The 16194-nt window shown below is 32.3% G+C and overlaps 1 protein-coding gene across 1 annotated transcript; it reads right to left on the bottom strand.

Annotated features, from left to right (window-relative positions):
- Positions 1–14397: 14397 nt before the first annotated feature.
- On the bottom strand, positions 14398–15960 carry LOC124835787 (uncharacterized). The gene is made up of 3 exons (XM_047310783.2): positions 15778–15960; positions 15581–15696; positions 14398–15466 (listed from the first exon to the last, which is right to left on the bottom strand). Exons 1-3 carry the CDS (start codon positions 15929–15931, stop codon positions 14642–14644), a joined length of 1095 nt encoding a protein of 364 aa, XP_047166739.2. The 5' UTR covers positions 15932–15960; the 3' UTR covers positions 14398–14641.
- Positions 15961–16194: the final 234 nt, after the last annotated feature.

The raw sequence follows: 16194 nt of genomic DNA, 5'->3' as shown, positions 1-16194 counted from the left end.
TATATTTCAGTATCATTTAATGTAAAAACGTACTATTTTCAAATTGTCCCTAAATTACACTGTATAACAGTTGTAATTTTGGTTTTGTGTGCCACACTATTTATGAATATTCTTCTCATGTTTTCCATGTGAAAAATAAAATTAAAAAAAAGGAAAAAATATTTTAAAAAAAATAAAGACAATTAAGTAAAAAGTACTTGAAGGTTGGAACCCAAAAGATAAAAAAAAATACAAAAATAAGATAAAAAAATAAATTCAACTGAATAAATAAATAATGTAACATCTTTTTGGAGTGTTACGGGAAATATTTTTTATTTCATTTATTAATAAAAACGTTGATTTCTATTTATGCACTAATTTCATAAATTTTTAAAATATTATTATGCACTAATGTAATTAAAGATAGGGTTTGAACCCGTGTTCCTAAGGTGAAGATATATGTAACTACCAGAATTACCACAATTTCTTTTGTTTAACTTACTACTTTTCTTTTATATAAACTCATTAATCACGTTTTTATATATAAAGAAATTTATTACTACTAATAATAAAAATTATTACTATTTATTAAGGTAAATATTTCTATGGACCTTATAAATAAAAAAATAATAAAATTGAAATTTTTATGAATAAATATTACCCTTAATTCGTCAGCAAAAGAATTATATTGTTAGAGTAAAGTAGAAAAAATAAATGTGTATACCAAAGTGATATATTTACTTATGTATAGTTATATATAATAATATATATTATAAATTTTAACTTAAAAATAATATAAATATAATTATAACATTGTTATTGCAAAGAATTATATTGTTAAAGTAAAGTAGAAAAATAAATGTGCATACCAAAGTAATGTATTTACTTATATAGTGATATATAATAATATATATTATAAACTTTAACTTAAAAATAGTATAAATATAATTATAACATTGTTATTTTAAAGTGTCAAATGAGTTTATTTTATTCTTTTGTGACGTCAAAGTATAACCATTCTTATAATTACAATTATAATATTTATAGTTATTTTGTAGGTAATTCTTTTATTATAGATAACTATTTTAGTTTATATTTTTTAATTATATAAATGGTTAAATTTTAAAAAATATCAAATAAAAAATGATTATATATATATATATATATATATTAGTAATTTATGTTTTTAAAATATAAAAAAATATTATTAAAATATTAACATATTGAATTATGAGGGTGAATTTCTCTACTTTTTCTAGACTAATCAACCTTGCCTCCTCATTCATTTGCAACTTTCACTTTTGTTTTTTGTTCAGCTCTTACTTTTTCCCCCTTTTTTTTATCATCTGAAAAACACTTTTTTTTTATATAATTGTAATTTAATCCATCCATTCAATAACGTATAAAGATGTATGTACTGTTCAGAAAAAAATATTTTTAAAAATAAAAAATATTAAATAAAAACAACTGAATTATCTAACTCATAAACAAATAAGTATAAAAAAAAAATAAAAAGATAATAATATAACTCCTTAGAAAAAAACTGTTTTTGTTATAATATTTAACATCAACCTTATCTAAAATAACATTTTATATTATAATTCATATTTTATAAAAAATGTTTTTATTGTTTTGTTTATCGGAGTTGTATGGTTGGGTTTGATTAAGAGATTGAATTTGTCTAAGATTCTATTTTGTTGTGGTGTAATTGCTTGAAGTTGAATTATATGTATGTTATCTGAATTGGAAGAATATTGTTATGAATGTTGGTTACTGTTACTTGTTTTGATTTGCTGAGTTATAGATTTGATGGTATATATGGGTAGAAGTTGTTGTTAGATATTGATGGAATGAAAAGTAAGAATTATGGTTGGTTCTAGTATAAAAGCAGGAGTTTTGACAAGTGAGATTCTAAAGTAATCAATGTAAGGGTAAACTTGGTGTCTGGAGTCTATCTTGAGGTAATTTGAAACTTGTTTAGCATCTTAGTGCACTAAAAATATTAACTTGTAAAATCTAATATCTTGAGTTTTGATGTGTGGTTCGATCTGGTGTATCTCATTTTTGGCCAAATAAGCAAAAATGGTATTCAATTTGGATATAAACATTCTGTGAATATCTCCTTTGTTTCTAGCGTCTACTTTTGAAATTTGATTTATAGCTCTATGGATGTGTGTAAAATAACTTATATGCAAATAGTAGAGTAAATTGTGCATGTAACATATATGTGTTTTCTTATCACTTTTGTTGTTTTTGAATGTTATTTAACTTTTGAGCATTTAATGTTATTTAATGCTTGCTTAGAACAACAAAGTGCTTTTTGATTTTCTACCGTTAGGTAGCTTTTTGAATTTAAGCTCTTTTCCAAAGATACTAAGTATTGTATAGAGACTTCATTGTTGGACGCAATATTGTTTTAAGCTTATAGTATCATTTAGTCAAGGAAACACTTCTTTTAGTTTTGTCTCTTTCTAGATAGTTAATGTTTAGCTTGTTAAAGCTTTCTTTTTATATTTTAATAATTAAAGTCTTTTAAAGTGTTTTTTCAAAGACATTGTGTCGATTGTTTTGTTTCCGAGAATTATGCTGAATACCTCTTTCAAGTATGATGAGCATCAAGCGTTTCACTTCAACTCTTTTAGATGCTTTAGGCATAGCGTTTAGTCATGCGTCTTGGTGTTCTAGCCTAGATGTTTTTCTGTTACTTAAGATCCTTATTGTTTTCCTAAGCTTTTCTATGTTGTGGATTCTAGTTCTAAGTCTTTGTGTAAGTTTTCTATGTTTGAGGATTTTGGTTCTAGGTTTTTCACCCTAAGTTGTTTTCAGATTATTATCCCGTTTTAATGTTATTTGATTAAACTTCAAAACATGAGAGCATTTGGACGTGTAGACGATTTTTGTCTGAACAGTGTGATAAGTGTCAATTTCACCTATATTTGTTACCTAATATAATGTGTTTTTGAGTAGTTTACGTGCTTATTCTCATGAAAAGTGTATAAATGTTGATATTTGTAAATTCTTTGAATGTTTAAATGAGTATTGATGTTTTTATATGTTTATTTCGCAATACAATAAGGATTGGAAAATATCAAGGATACCCTGCGTGCATCAGTTATAACACCCAATTAATTTAATGTCTAATATAAACAACTAAACTTTATTTTGATTTGATCAAAGTACAGTTCCAAACTTGCAAACTTTAAACAATATAGCCTTCACCACTTAACATAAGTTTGAATTTAGACTTACAAGCCATACATAACATATTTTTGTAATACAAATTTATTCTTTTTACAAAAACAAAAACCCCAAAAGTTTTTTCAGCATGTCTCTCATCATCTCTAAGCTTTTTCAACTGCATCTACAACATTATCTGCTCACGTAGAACATGAGTTATAGATCATAACACAAACAAATAAGAGTAAGCTGACCATAACATACAATCATTAAACTTACTTATAATATATATTTCAATAATGTATTATTACAATTTATAAACACAATTATCCCGATGTCATTAATTGATTTTTCCTTAACTTCTTCAAAATCATCCTTCTCATTTTCATACACCTTACAAGTATACTATGCTTACTCACAAAGCCTTATGGTCAGACCGCTGTCTGCCTACTTCCTTAAGCCTTACCCGTATACTATGTTTTACTTTCCGAAGCCTTATGGTCAGACCACTCTCTGCCTGCTTCTATAAGACTTACGAGTAATATGTTTATGTCAAAGCCTTATGGTCATACCACTCTCTACCTGCTTTCATAAACCTCATGTGTTACTCTGCTCATATCAAGGTCTCATGGTATAAACCAAATATACTACTCTTGGTAGTAAACATCGTTTCATAATTAATTATTTCTTATATTCACCCCAACATTTCCTAAAATCAACAAATCATATATTCTCATCCACCTAACTCAATCATGTTCGTTCTCTAATCATAAATTGATAATAACTCATTTTCGTGTTAATATCCAAAATAAAATAAACCTATTGTTAGATATCATACTCTTCTTATTATCTCATCGTTCCCATAACGAGTACAAACTCAACATAATTTCACCAATCAAAGGTTATAGATCAGCCAAATTTTATTTTATTTTTTTATGACGTTACACAAAAAAAATTTGTTGTTAGTACAAGTTCCACATTTAGGATCTAAACTGATAAATCGAATCATAATTTACTAGAATCTTGGATAAAAATTTCAGTTTGATCTAACCATTAATAAAGTGAAAATTTGAAATTTTGCATCCATAATTTCGGAACATAAAATTGAGATCCTTAATAAACACCACTTAGTTTTAAAAAATGGAATAGTCAAAATACATCAACATGTCTTAGGAACTACATATCTAAATTTTAGGTTAATCTAACGGTTAACTAGGTAGAGATTGAGATTTATACAACTCGAAAACATTATTTAATTGGGTTGTTGACTCTATCAAAATTGCAGAATTAATTCCTCCAAGTACAGACATCCAGTTACAAATTCGAGTGGTCAAAATATAGTAATATATTTCTGGAATCATTTATCAAAATTTCCAACTTAATCTATCGGCAAAAGAAGGGGGAATTTAGATTTTTTCGATATAAGTTAGAGATAGAAATAAAGTGATGGTCATTCTACCCAAAATTATAATATTATTTCCTCTAAGTACAATTCTCAAATTAAAGATCCTGATGGTCAAAGTTAATTTCTATGTCTTATAAACTATGTATTAAATTTCCAGATTGATCTAACGGTAGACTAAGTAGCAATTAGAGTTTTACTAAGATAGCTTCGAAAAATAAAAAAAAAACATGATCAAAATTTTAAATTTCCCAATTTGATTGAGTATTTACTCCCACAATTTTATAGTTTACTTATTTAACATAATAAAATGCATTCATCACAGATTCCATAATAAATGAATATATTACAAAAAAAATTAACAATAATAAAATATCACAATGTAAACGTTCTAGGGAACTAAGAAGTTGAATCTGGCATAGCCGGTAGACAACTTCTTATCCTTCCAGAAAAATGCAAGAGAAAAAGAAACATAATAAAAGTCCTCGGGAAACAAGAAGTTGAATCTGGCATAGCCGGTTAGACAACTTCTTATCCTTCCAGAAAAATGCAAGAGAAAAAGAAACACAATAAAAGTCATGGGGAAACAAGAAGTCGAATCTGGCATAGCGGGTTAGACAACTTCTTATCCTTCTAGAAAAATGCAAGAGAAAAAGAAACACAATAAAAGTCATGGGGAAACAAGAAGTCAAACCTGGCATAGCCGGTTAGACAACTTCTTATCTTTCCAAAAAAATGCAAGAGAAAACGAAACACAATAAAAGTCCTAGGGAAGCAAGAAGTTGAATCTGGCATAGCCGGTTAGACAACTTCTTATCCTTCCAGAAAAATGCAACAGAAGGAGAATATCATTTTAAATCCATAAAGAGACTCAAAATTTTAAACATATTCAAGATCTCAGATCATACAAAAAAAAACAGACTCAAGGTTAGCTCCTCTTACCTGATTCTCACTCCTTCTTAGATGAAGAGCACCTCTTCATAAGCTCTTGCTACCTTCTTTACAACTCATATTCTAGTCCTAATATCTCCTTATTTTCGACAAAAGTCTTGCTCAATTTCACTCTCCTTCTCCCAAAACTTCATTTCTCACCCCTATTTATAATTGAAGTTAGGGTTACTATAGAGTACTACATTTTACTGTAGCAGTACTATAGTTGTACTACATTTCATTGTAGAAATATTGTAGCTTGTACTACAATTTTCATGTAGTAGAAACACATGATTCACGAGGTATTCTTACGGTACCACTGTACATATTTCACTATAGCACTATACGTATTTTACTGTAGCATTTTTACATAAAAATTTTCTATATTTCAAAAATAATCTAGCATCTTAATTACAACTATTTTCAAGGGTCTTAAATCAGTCACCCAGCCAGGAGGAGCAGCTCGCCCAGCTAGCAGGAGCAACTCGCCCAACGAGCCACTCGCCCAACGAGTGGGAGTTTCTCGCCCAGCGAGTGGTGATTTTTTGCTACTCGCCCAACGACTCGAGCAGGTCGCCCAGCCAGGAGGAGCAACTCGCCCAAGTGAGCCACTCGCCCAGCTAGTAAGAGCAACTCGCCCAGCGAGTGGGAGCTACTCGCCCAACGAGCCACTTGCCCAACGAGTGGGAGCTTCTCGCCCAGTGAGTGGTGACTTTTTGCCACTTGCCTAGTGGCTCGTGCAACTCGCCCAGCGGCTCATGCAGCTCGCCCAGTGACTGGTCACTTAATCAAACCTCATTAAAATGACGCAAAACTAAACCAGAAGGGGCAGTTCTGGACAGTGGAGACGCTGCAGAGGCTCCCAGCTCGAGTTTGGAGGATTCAAGGGCGCTAGAACACCATTTCTCACCATCCAATCCATCCATTTTCTTCCATCTTGCTTCCGTGATGTCTGAGTAGCTAAAACTTCATTTTACTAGGGTTGAAAGTAATGTATCAAAACTCTATGTAAACATTACTGTTTTATGTTAATCTTTGATGAATCTTTTGTTCTATCCTTGCTATTCATGATTAATGATGGAAATCTAAGCCATTAGAGTGATTTGAATCATTGAGAAATGCTAGGATCACGCACCTAGGTAGAACAACCAACAAAACTTAATTCTAGACATAGATTGAGAACTTTTGGGCATCAATAACATCGGTCTTAATGCAAATCTGAATTCTAAGGGATTAGAGTTTCTGTAAAAAGATTTAGAGCTTGTCATCTGAGAAATTAGAGACTTGTCTGCGTATGATGTTGATGCATGATTCTTGAGGAATTGTATCTGATAGTAAAGAGCATTGAGTTTTGAACATGAAATTCAACCCCAATGAACCTAAACTCGACTCTTTTTACCACTTTGTATATTTGAATTTTAAGCTGTATCGTGTAGAAACATACATTTGATAATCATATTTGGCGCTAAATTAGTAAACTTTCACAATTAGCAAGTCAAAACAAATCTCTTGGGAAACGATATCCGGACTTACTGGTTTATTACTTGAATGATTCGGTACGCTAGCCGAGGTCTCAATAAGTTTTTGGCGCTGTTGCGAGTGATTTGTATTTTTTTGCCGATTATGTATTATTTGATTTAGTTGATTTTAGTTATCTTTTGTTCACTTGGTTATTGGGATTGTATTTGAAATTTTGTGCATAATTATTGTCATCTGTAGAAATTGTGTTTTTCTAGTTTGTGTTGTATGAGAAGCAGAGAACAGGCTGAAAATCTACTTTTTGATCTGGAAATTGAAAGAACTGGTAGAAGGAACAACAGTAGAAGGAGGAGACAAAACAGAGAACCCAAAGAAGCATCTATTATTTCTGAAGAAATTCTGGACTCATCATCTGATCAAGAAAAGGAGACAATGGAAGGTACTCACAATGGAGAAGGTTCTGGGCAAGGAAGACGTACTCTTGCAGATTACAACACTTTCTCAGGGCCTATACACTTCAACAGTATTGCAAGACCGATGCTTAATGTTGTTAATATGGAGATGAAGCCAACTCTCATCCATCTGGTGCAGAGTAATCAATTCCATGGATTATCTCACGAAAATCCATACACACACTTAGCCAATTTCATGGAGATCTGCAACATAATGAGAATTAATCAAGTTCCAGATGAAGCAATCTAACTCAATTTATTTCCATTTGCATTGGTTGGTAATGCAAAGATGTGGCTGAATTCTTTTCCAAAGAATAGTTTGATAGTCTGGGATGATGTGGTTGCCAAGTTTCTGAATAAGTTCTTACCTTAGTCAAAAGTCAATAAAGGGAAGTGGGAAATTTCTTCTTTTCAGCAGGTTATTGAAGAAACCTTAGGCCAAGCATGGGATAGATTCAAAGGTCTACTAAGAAAAACCCCTACTCATGGATTTGATGAACCAACAATGCTAAATCTGTTTCTTGGAGGGCTGAAGTCTCAAACTAAATTGATGTTAGATGCCTCAGCTGGAGGTAATATAATATGGAAGACGCCTGAGGAAACACATGAACTAATTGAGAATATGGCTGCAAATGACAATGAAGTTCGGATTGAAAGAGCTCAGTTTCAACAGAAAGGTGTTCTTCAACTTCAGTCTCAAGATGCCTTGTTATAAAGGTAGACAAATTGATATTCCCTATAGATTTTGTTATCATGGAAATGGAGGAAGACAAAGAAGTACCTCTCATTCTGGGACGACCTTTCATGAAAACAACAAAGGTCGTTATTAATATGGATGATGAAATGCTGAAATTGAAAGACAAAGATTAGGAGGTAATTTTTAATGCATTTGAAGATATGCAGCAGTCTAATGATGAAATGACAATTCCTGAAGCTGCAAATGAAATCCTGTTTGTAAGTGATAAACCAGGTGGAGCTACCCATTTGTTTGACAATAAATCAAATTGTGTTTTGGAAAAGGCTGATAAAGATGATAATCTAGATCACTACCAGTTGTTGATGCAAAGCAAGGAGCCCAGATCAGGAGAGCCAATTATAGTCAAGAATAGGTTGTGGGTTTTCAAAAGGAAAACAAAAGACGAAAGATTTGAAATTAAAGCTCCTTATTCCAGGATAACCAAAAAGGTATCTAGAAAACAATGGAAGAGTTGTTGGTGGAACAAAGGGAAGAAGCTCATCAAAATCAAAAATCAACCATGAGCTTAACAAGTGTCAAGCTAAAGACGTTAAACAAGCGTTTACTAGGAGGCAACTCAGCTTTCTAACCCTTTCTTTTATGTGACGTTGTTGTTTAGTTGTGTTTCATTGATTAAATTTGTGTTAATATGTTTTAGTTCAATTTTTAGTATGTGATTTTGATTGGTACTTAATGTGGTGTGATCAGTTTTATTAGTGTATTTATAGAGTTTGGTTGTGTTTTTAATGTGTTTTGGAGATGTTATTTATGTGTTTCTGTATTGGTAAGGAGCATACACATCGACCTGAGGACATGCCTTCATATATGTGGGGGAGGGATTCTTAGGTACATGATGAGCAGTAGCCGGAGGCATCTTTACTTTGGAGATTATGGAGTCGCAACCATGACCTCTCAAGAGTTTTAGTTTGTTTTTAATTTCAGTTATTTAATTTATTTAAGTTTTCTATGTCTTATTTTAAGTTGTTTTATTTGATTGAGTTGTTGTTCTTTAATTTCGTTTTTTTTGTTATCTTTGAAAAAAAAAGTTGTATTAGTTTGTTGAAATAAGGAGGTTTGAATTCTTTCCATGATAACTGACATGATTGTCAGATTGTTATTGCAAATCTGAGTTTTAGAACTTGTGTTATGATTATATATGAGTAGTTCTTGAATCTGATTGATTTTGACCCAGAAGTTGAATAACTGAGTGCAGTGAGAAAACTTTGAGAGCAAGTAAGAAGTTGTTATTGCTATGAATTTGGTTTTTGAATAATTCTTATTAATGCATATACACTTTGGTTTAGAAATGAGAAAGGCAGTTTTTTTTGTTGTGAAATTGAACTACTTGGCCAGATGACTACCCATGTGTGAATGTTAATCCTTTGTTACCCTATTTGAGCCTTGTATATATTTTTTTGAACCCTAAGCCTATTACAGAACAATCTACCTTATCCAACACTCTAGAAGAAGAGAATAATTAACATATTTGTCAGGATGTAGGTAGAAAATAAGTTTGGGGGAAATTATAATCAGTTGAGTGTCATAAAAAAATAATATTATTGTATCATGTAAATATGAAAAGTGTTCCGGTTAGAGGAAAATTGAGAACATATGTTATGTGATGAATGAAGAGGTTGTTGATAAATAAAGTTCAATGTTGTTATGTTCTTGTTCTCCTCTTCTTTAGTGTTGTTTTGTTTCCTTGTTATGTTTCTTCTAGCCAAGCCAAGTTATAACTTGAGAAAGACCTTTTGATTTAAACCAGAATGTATGAATTGTGTATGAGATGACTTGCAAAAGTTGATGAAGTAGTTGATGACAATCTAAGTGTGAATTGGAGTTGTAAACACTTGTAGGTTGAGAAAAACACTAATTGAGCATTGATGTATTATTCTTTTTCTGGTTGTCTTATCATTATGGGTTTAAGAACTTGTTTAATAGAGAAATCATATCATTTGGTCTGAATATTTGAGATGCATGTACAATGCTCACTTCTGTGCCAAAGATTATGTGATAGAATGACAATTGTTCCTATGGGTTTTGTTATGTTGTTATTGTTTCTTTTCATGAGGACATTAAAATATATAAGTTTGGGAGAGTTGGTAAGTGTCAATTTCACCTATATTTGTTACCTAATATAATGTGTTTTTGAGTAGTTTAACTGCTTATTCTCATGACAAGTGTATAAATGTTGATATTTGTATATTCTTTGAATGTTTAAATGAGTATTGATGTTTTTATGTGTTATTTGGCATAGAATAAGGATTGGAAACTATCAAGGATACCCTGCATGCATTAGTCACCCAGCTAGGAGGAGCCACTCGCCCAAGCGAGCCACTCGCCCAGCTAGCAAGAGCAACTCGCCCAAGCGAGCCACTAGCCCAGCGAGTGGGAGCTGCTCGCCCAACAAGCCACTCGCCCAGCGAGTGGGAGCTTCTCGCCCAGTGAGTGGTGACTTTTTGCCACTCGCCCAACGGCTCGTGCAGCTCGCCCAACGCCTCGTGTAGCTCGCCCAGCGGCTCATACAACTCACCCAACGACTGGTCACTTAATCAAACCTCATTAAAATGACGCGAAACTGAACCAGAGGGGATAGTTCTGGACAGTGGAGACGCTGTAGAGGCTCCCAACTCGAGTTTGGAGGATTCAAGGGCACTAGAACACCACTTCTCACCATCCAATCCATCCATTTTCTTCCATCTTGCTTCCGTGATGTCTAGGAGTAGCTAAAACTCCATTTCACTAGGGTTGAAAGTAATGTATCAAAACTCTGTGTACACTTTGTTGTTTTATGTTAATCTTTGATGAATCTTTTGTTCTATCCTTGCTATTCATGCTTAATGATGGAAATCTGAGCCATTAGAGTGATTTGAATAATTGGGAAATGCTAAGATCACGCACCTAGGTAGAACAACCAACAAAACTTAATTATAGACATAGATTGAGAACTTTCGGGCATCAATAACATCGGTCTTAATGCAAATTTGAATTCTAAGGGATTAGAGTTTCTGTAAAAAGATTTAGAGCTTGTCATATGAGGAATTAGAGACTTGTCTGCTTATGATGTTGATGCATGATTCTTGAGGAATTGTATCTGATAATAAAGAGCACTGAGTTTTGAACATGAAATTCAACCCCAATGAACCTAAACTCGACTCTTTTTACCACTTTGTATATTTGAATTTTAAGCTGTATCGTGTAGAAAAATACATTTGATAATCATATTTGGCGCTAAATTAGTAAACTTTCACAATTAGTAAGTCAAAACAAATCTCTTGGGAAACGATATCCGGACTTACCGGTTTATTACTTGAACGATTCAATGCGCTTGTCGAGGTCTAACCTTTATTCTTTATCATTTTATTTCTTGCTCATAATCTTTAACCTATGTATTATTCTTTAGTCTAGATGAGTTATTAATTGTATGATTATCTAGTATTACCCAATTCTCTTGGGAAATGATACTTAGATATACCATTTTATATTGCTTGAACAATTTGGTGCGCTTGCCAATTAGTTAACAAGTTTTTGATGCCGTTGCGGGGGAATTATGGTTAAAACTAGACTATTGTGCAATTTCTAACCTATTTAGACTTTATTCTTTGGACATAACTTACTCCTTTTCTTGTAAATAAATATTCAAACTGATTTATGTTGACTTGTGACTTTAGTTTAGTTGTCTCTAAGTGTATGCAGGGTAACATCTGCACAAAGAGGGATCTATCCTCAAAACCAATCATTGTAGACCTAGAGAGAAGGAATTAATGACACAAGGATACAATAAGATTAAGCACAACAAGCTGCCCTTAATTCTCCCTCATTTGATGCTCTTATTGTTTGTTGAAAATGTTAGTGAAGAGGTAGAAGCAAAAGAGGATATCTAGTTAACCATCATTCTTTGATGGGAAGCAACAACTAATGCCTTGCAAGCCAATGATGACAAAAAACAAGTTGTGGGTGTCTAAAGACATCAAAGCTAGTGGAAGGGTTGAAATTGAGACTCCTTATGCTAGGAGAGATGATTTGGTGACTAGTGATGGTTAAAGGTGTGTTGGTGGAAAAAAAAAGGTACACACCAACAATAAAAATCATGCTTCATCGCTTCATCTGCCAGACTCATGACGTTAAACAAATGCTTCCTAAAAAACAATCTAGCGTTATAAACCTTTCTTCTTATTTTTTTAGTTGTCTTAATGTGTTTGTTTTTTTTTGTGCAATTTGTGACATGTTGAGTATATGCTTGTTTCTAATGTTTTGCATTCAAGTGTTGGATGAAGCTTTGGTGTTGTAAATGTGGTTTTCATGTGTGATTTGAGTTAGTTTTAGCATAGTTTGTGTTTGAGTGCAAGTGTTTAAGTGTTGAGTGCCAAAGCTCAAAGATTGAGAGGCTAAACCATTAACACTCTAGCCTCTATATGTCTCTCACTCAGTCCTACCTAGTATAACCTAGCATTAGCTTAAAAAACTAGTCATTAAAATTCGACCGCTCAACGGTGAACTTTTGGCGCTAAGCACCACACTAGTTAACCCTACAATGTTAATTTGGTTGATACACCACTAATATATGCTTGATATTAGTGAATTTCAATACTTAATTAACTCTTATCTTGTTTTGATTATGTATAAAATCTATGTATAAAATATGTATTTTTGAAGAAAATAAGAAGATTTTCAACCATTTTAAAAGAATTTGCTTTACCACGGTTGTAGCACTACTTGAGGGCTTGAACCAAGAGAAAGCTCATTCAAGAAGGTTTCCTTAAGCTATAAGCCAAAGATTGAGCCATTAAATAATGTTTTATTATTAAGCAACCTAAAATAACTCTAGACCAAAAATTCATAGCTTAAGCAATGGAATAAATTTACCGAAAAAGTAAACATCAACTTTATATTTTGTTGACTATTATTTTAGTAATTCTAAAGTTATTATAGTTCAACAATATTAATTTCACAACATTATCAAATTTGTATCGCATCCTAAATTCAACAAATTGATTTAAATCAAACAAACAAATTTATAAGGGTCAAATATATAAAATATATTAAAATTTAAAAAAGATTTTGGGGGGTAAGACCCCCTCAATTCCCGTTAAGCTATACCATTCAACTTCATATAAAAAATGAAAAAAAAAATATATAGACAAAGTTTCCTTCATGAACATGACTTCCTTTGTCATATTTAATAACGAAAACCATCTCTCAATTGTACACTTCTTTATTTATTTTGAACTGAAACTCTGAAACTATTAATTAGGTACACTACATCTCAAATTCTTCCTACTCAAAACTTATATTTTTTTTTCAAATTTATCTATTGTCATAATTTTTGTACAAAATGCTGTATAATAAAAACACCTAATAATACATACACACTAATAATACATACACACTCATATGCACACACAATAAAAAATTATTATTTTTATCATAAGAAAAATATAAATACACATAGATGTGTTTCAACAATAAAAGTGTTGGATTTAAATATTGAGATCTTTCTCCATATATATTATACCAAATATATATAGAGAACTATTTAGCGTGCTTTCTATTCAGATACCAAATAGGGCCAAATAGTTACTTATAAGATGAAAACAAATAGCAATTTCAGGGATACATTAGCCAAAATTTTAAAAGTGTTTTATATTAATAGATAAAGAAACCTGTTAATCCATAATATTTGTTTATTTATAATATTTGTTTATATTATAACAAAGAAATATAATTGTTTATATTTCTTTGTTATAATTAATTATTATAATAATAATTAATTTTCAATAAGTATCAATAAAACATTTATTCGAGAATTTAAACACAAATATTAACTTTATATAATAACTCTGAATTTAGAGATATTATTAAATTTTATAATTATATCATTTATTCATCGTAAGTTACTACTATTTAAAGGAAAACTAATAATTCTAAAAGTTTAATTATCAAGAAAGAATTCTACTAATGCCACTATCATGTGATGAATATATCTCATTGAAATACCCGTAAATCCTTTTAAAGAAAAATAAAAAGTTTTGGGTACCATTAAGAAAATGTTAAGTCATATCTTAAAATTTAAAAATCAAATGGATAACGATTGAATATTTTTTAGATTATGGTCTTTAAGTGTTCCAAAAATATACATGTATACCAGAAAAAAAAATATTGAATACTTTGAAATTACTGGAAGTATTTAAGGAATATTGGTGTAATAGAAGGGTTATACGCTTTTTAAGGACCAGAAAACAATGATCATATTATCTTTTGAAAATCAATTATGGAGAATTAAACGTAATCCTGGGAACCACTTGCTGTGTAATGCCGCCCTATAATCAGAATCAGCATACAGAACAATCAAAATATTGCACAATCCGCAAACAGTTATCTAATCTAGACCAGGTACGACTACGTCAAGATATACTTACTTGACAGCAGTTGTGTTGAGTGTCTTACCTTCACTTTATTTGGCTGTAGAATTTATTTTTTGCTCTTCTACATGATTTTGCACTGACAACGGTGGGAAAGTGGAGGTGGAACGATGTCGCTCCCTCTTATTGTTCTAGGACATCGAGTAGTTGTTATTCGGGATTCATCTACATATAAGCTAGCCTCTATATTGTCAACTCTCTCACCTTGCCGCACAATAACAGGCCACTGCACCTGAAAGTTCATTGCCCTCAATGGTGCACCCTCTACACCTGTCTCTGATCTCAATATTGTTTCACACATTTCATCTACAGCCTTGCCCTTGCCCTTTATCTGTCTTTTTCGCAACTCATTCTCGCTTGCTTCTTCTACAGCCTTGCCCTTGCCCTTGTCCTCTCTTGCTCTGCTGCTCTCAGCTCCTACTATTTCTTCACAGGGCCCCTTGGACTCGTCATCTCTTGTTCCGCTCTCAGCTTCTACCATTTCTTCAGATTTCCCTTCGCCCTTCTCCTGTCTTGCTCCGGTCCCAGATGCTACTCTCGCTGCACTTTCCATCACCTCTCGTAGTTTCTCAGCCTCGCTCTTACCTTCTTCAACTTCTTTAGATGCCTCCCCCGCTTCCTCGTTCCTATTCCGATTTCGGCGGTTTAACAGTGCTACATCTTCTTCTTCTTCTTCATCATTTTCCAACACCGTGTTCAAAACCTGGATCCGCGAGCTCCTTCTTTGTTTTCGTACTCGTAATTCAGCTGCTTTTCCTAATCCTTCTTCTGATTCCGTTGTCGATGAGGAGGGAACAGGAAAGATAACTTCTCCAGAACTTTTACTTATGTTGATTTTCCTATGACGACAAAGCTGAACCATCTCTTGATAACAGGCCATAAGATCATCCTAGAAGAACATGATAGTATAAAAATATAATTAGGCATAATTTACTAATCAAGACAACAGGCCAAAAGCTCCCACAAGAAGAACAGGATAGTATGAAGCTTCCGTTGCATGTACCGAAAGGCGAATTGATCCCTCAATTAAGGTAAATTTTGAGGAATATCCAAGGTAAGTAGCAGCCAGTAAAGCGGACATTGCAATTTCAGAAGGTTTGAATTGAGCGAAGTAGACCTCTGTAGACATATGGGGAAAAATTGTTCACTCAGCACCAGTATTAGCAAATACATAGATTCAAAAAATTATTGTTATGTTACCTCCTTGAGACTGGACTATGATCTCATTAATGCATTGACGTTTAAAACCACCGATTCTTTTGAAGGGGGGATAATAGTAGTCCAGGAAGTGAAAGGGAGTTATAGATCGCATTCGCCAGTCAAGTCCGCTGAGAATGCGAAATTCTATTCTCATTACGACTTCGGTTTTGTAAACAGCTTCTTTTCTCGTCTGCTCAACAAATCAGTGCATTTTGTGGTGTAATTTTAGTTAAATACTGAGCTTAGAATTCAACGTTATTTTAATTTCAGTGGAAGGTGTGGTTCACCAGAAATTGCTTTTGCGGGAAATTCTTTGTCCTCATCTTGGCGGAAAGTGTGTAGCAACATATTGCTACCAAACGAACTTTATCAAGTAAAGAAGACCCTTGTAATTCCTTGAGAAAAAACAAGGATTAT

This window comes from Vigna umbellata, chromosome 6 (genome assembly GCF_029865625.1).
Source record: "Vigna umbellata cultivar VRB3 chromosome 6, Vumbellata_1.0, whole genome shotgun sequence".
Taxonomy (NCBI): Eukaryota; Viridiplantae; Streptophyta; class Magnoliopsida; order Fabales; family Fabaceae; genus Vigna; species Vigna umbellata.
This window is presented reverse-complemented; position numbering and strand designations above follow the sequence as displayed.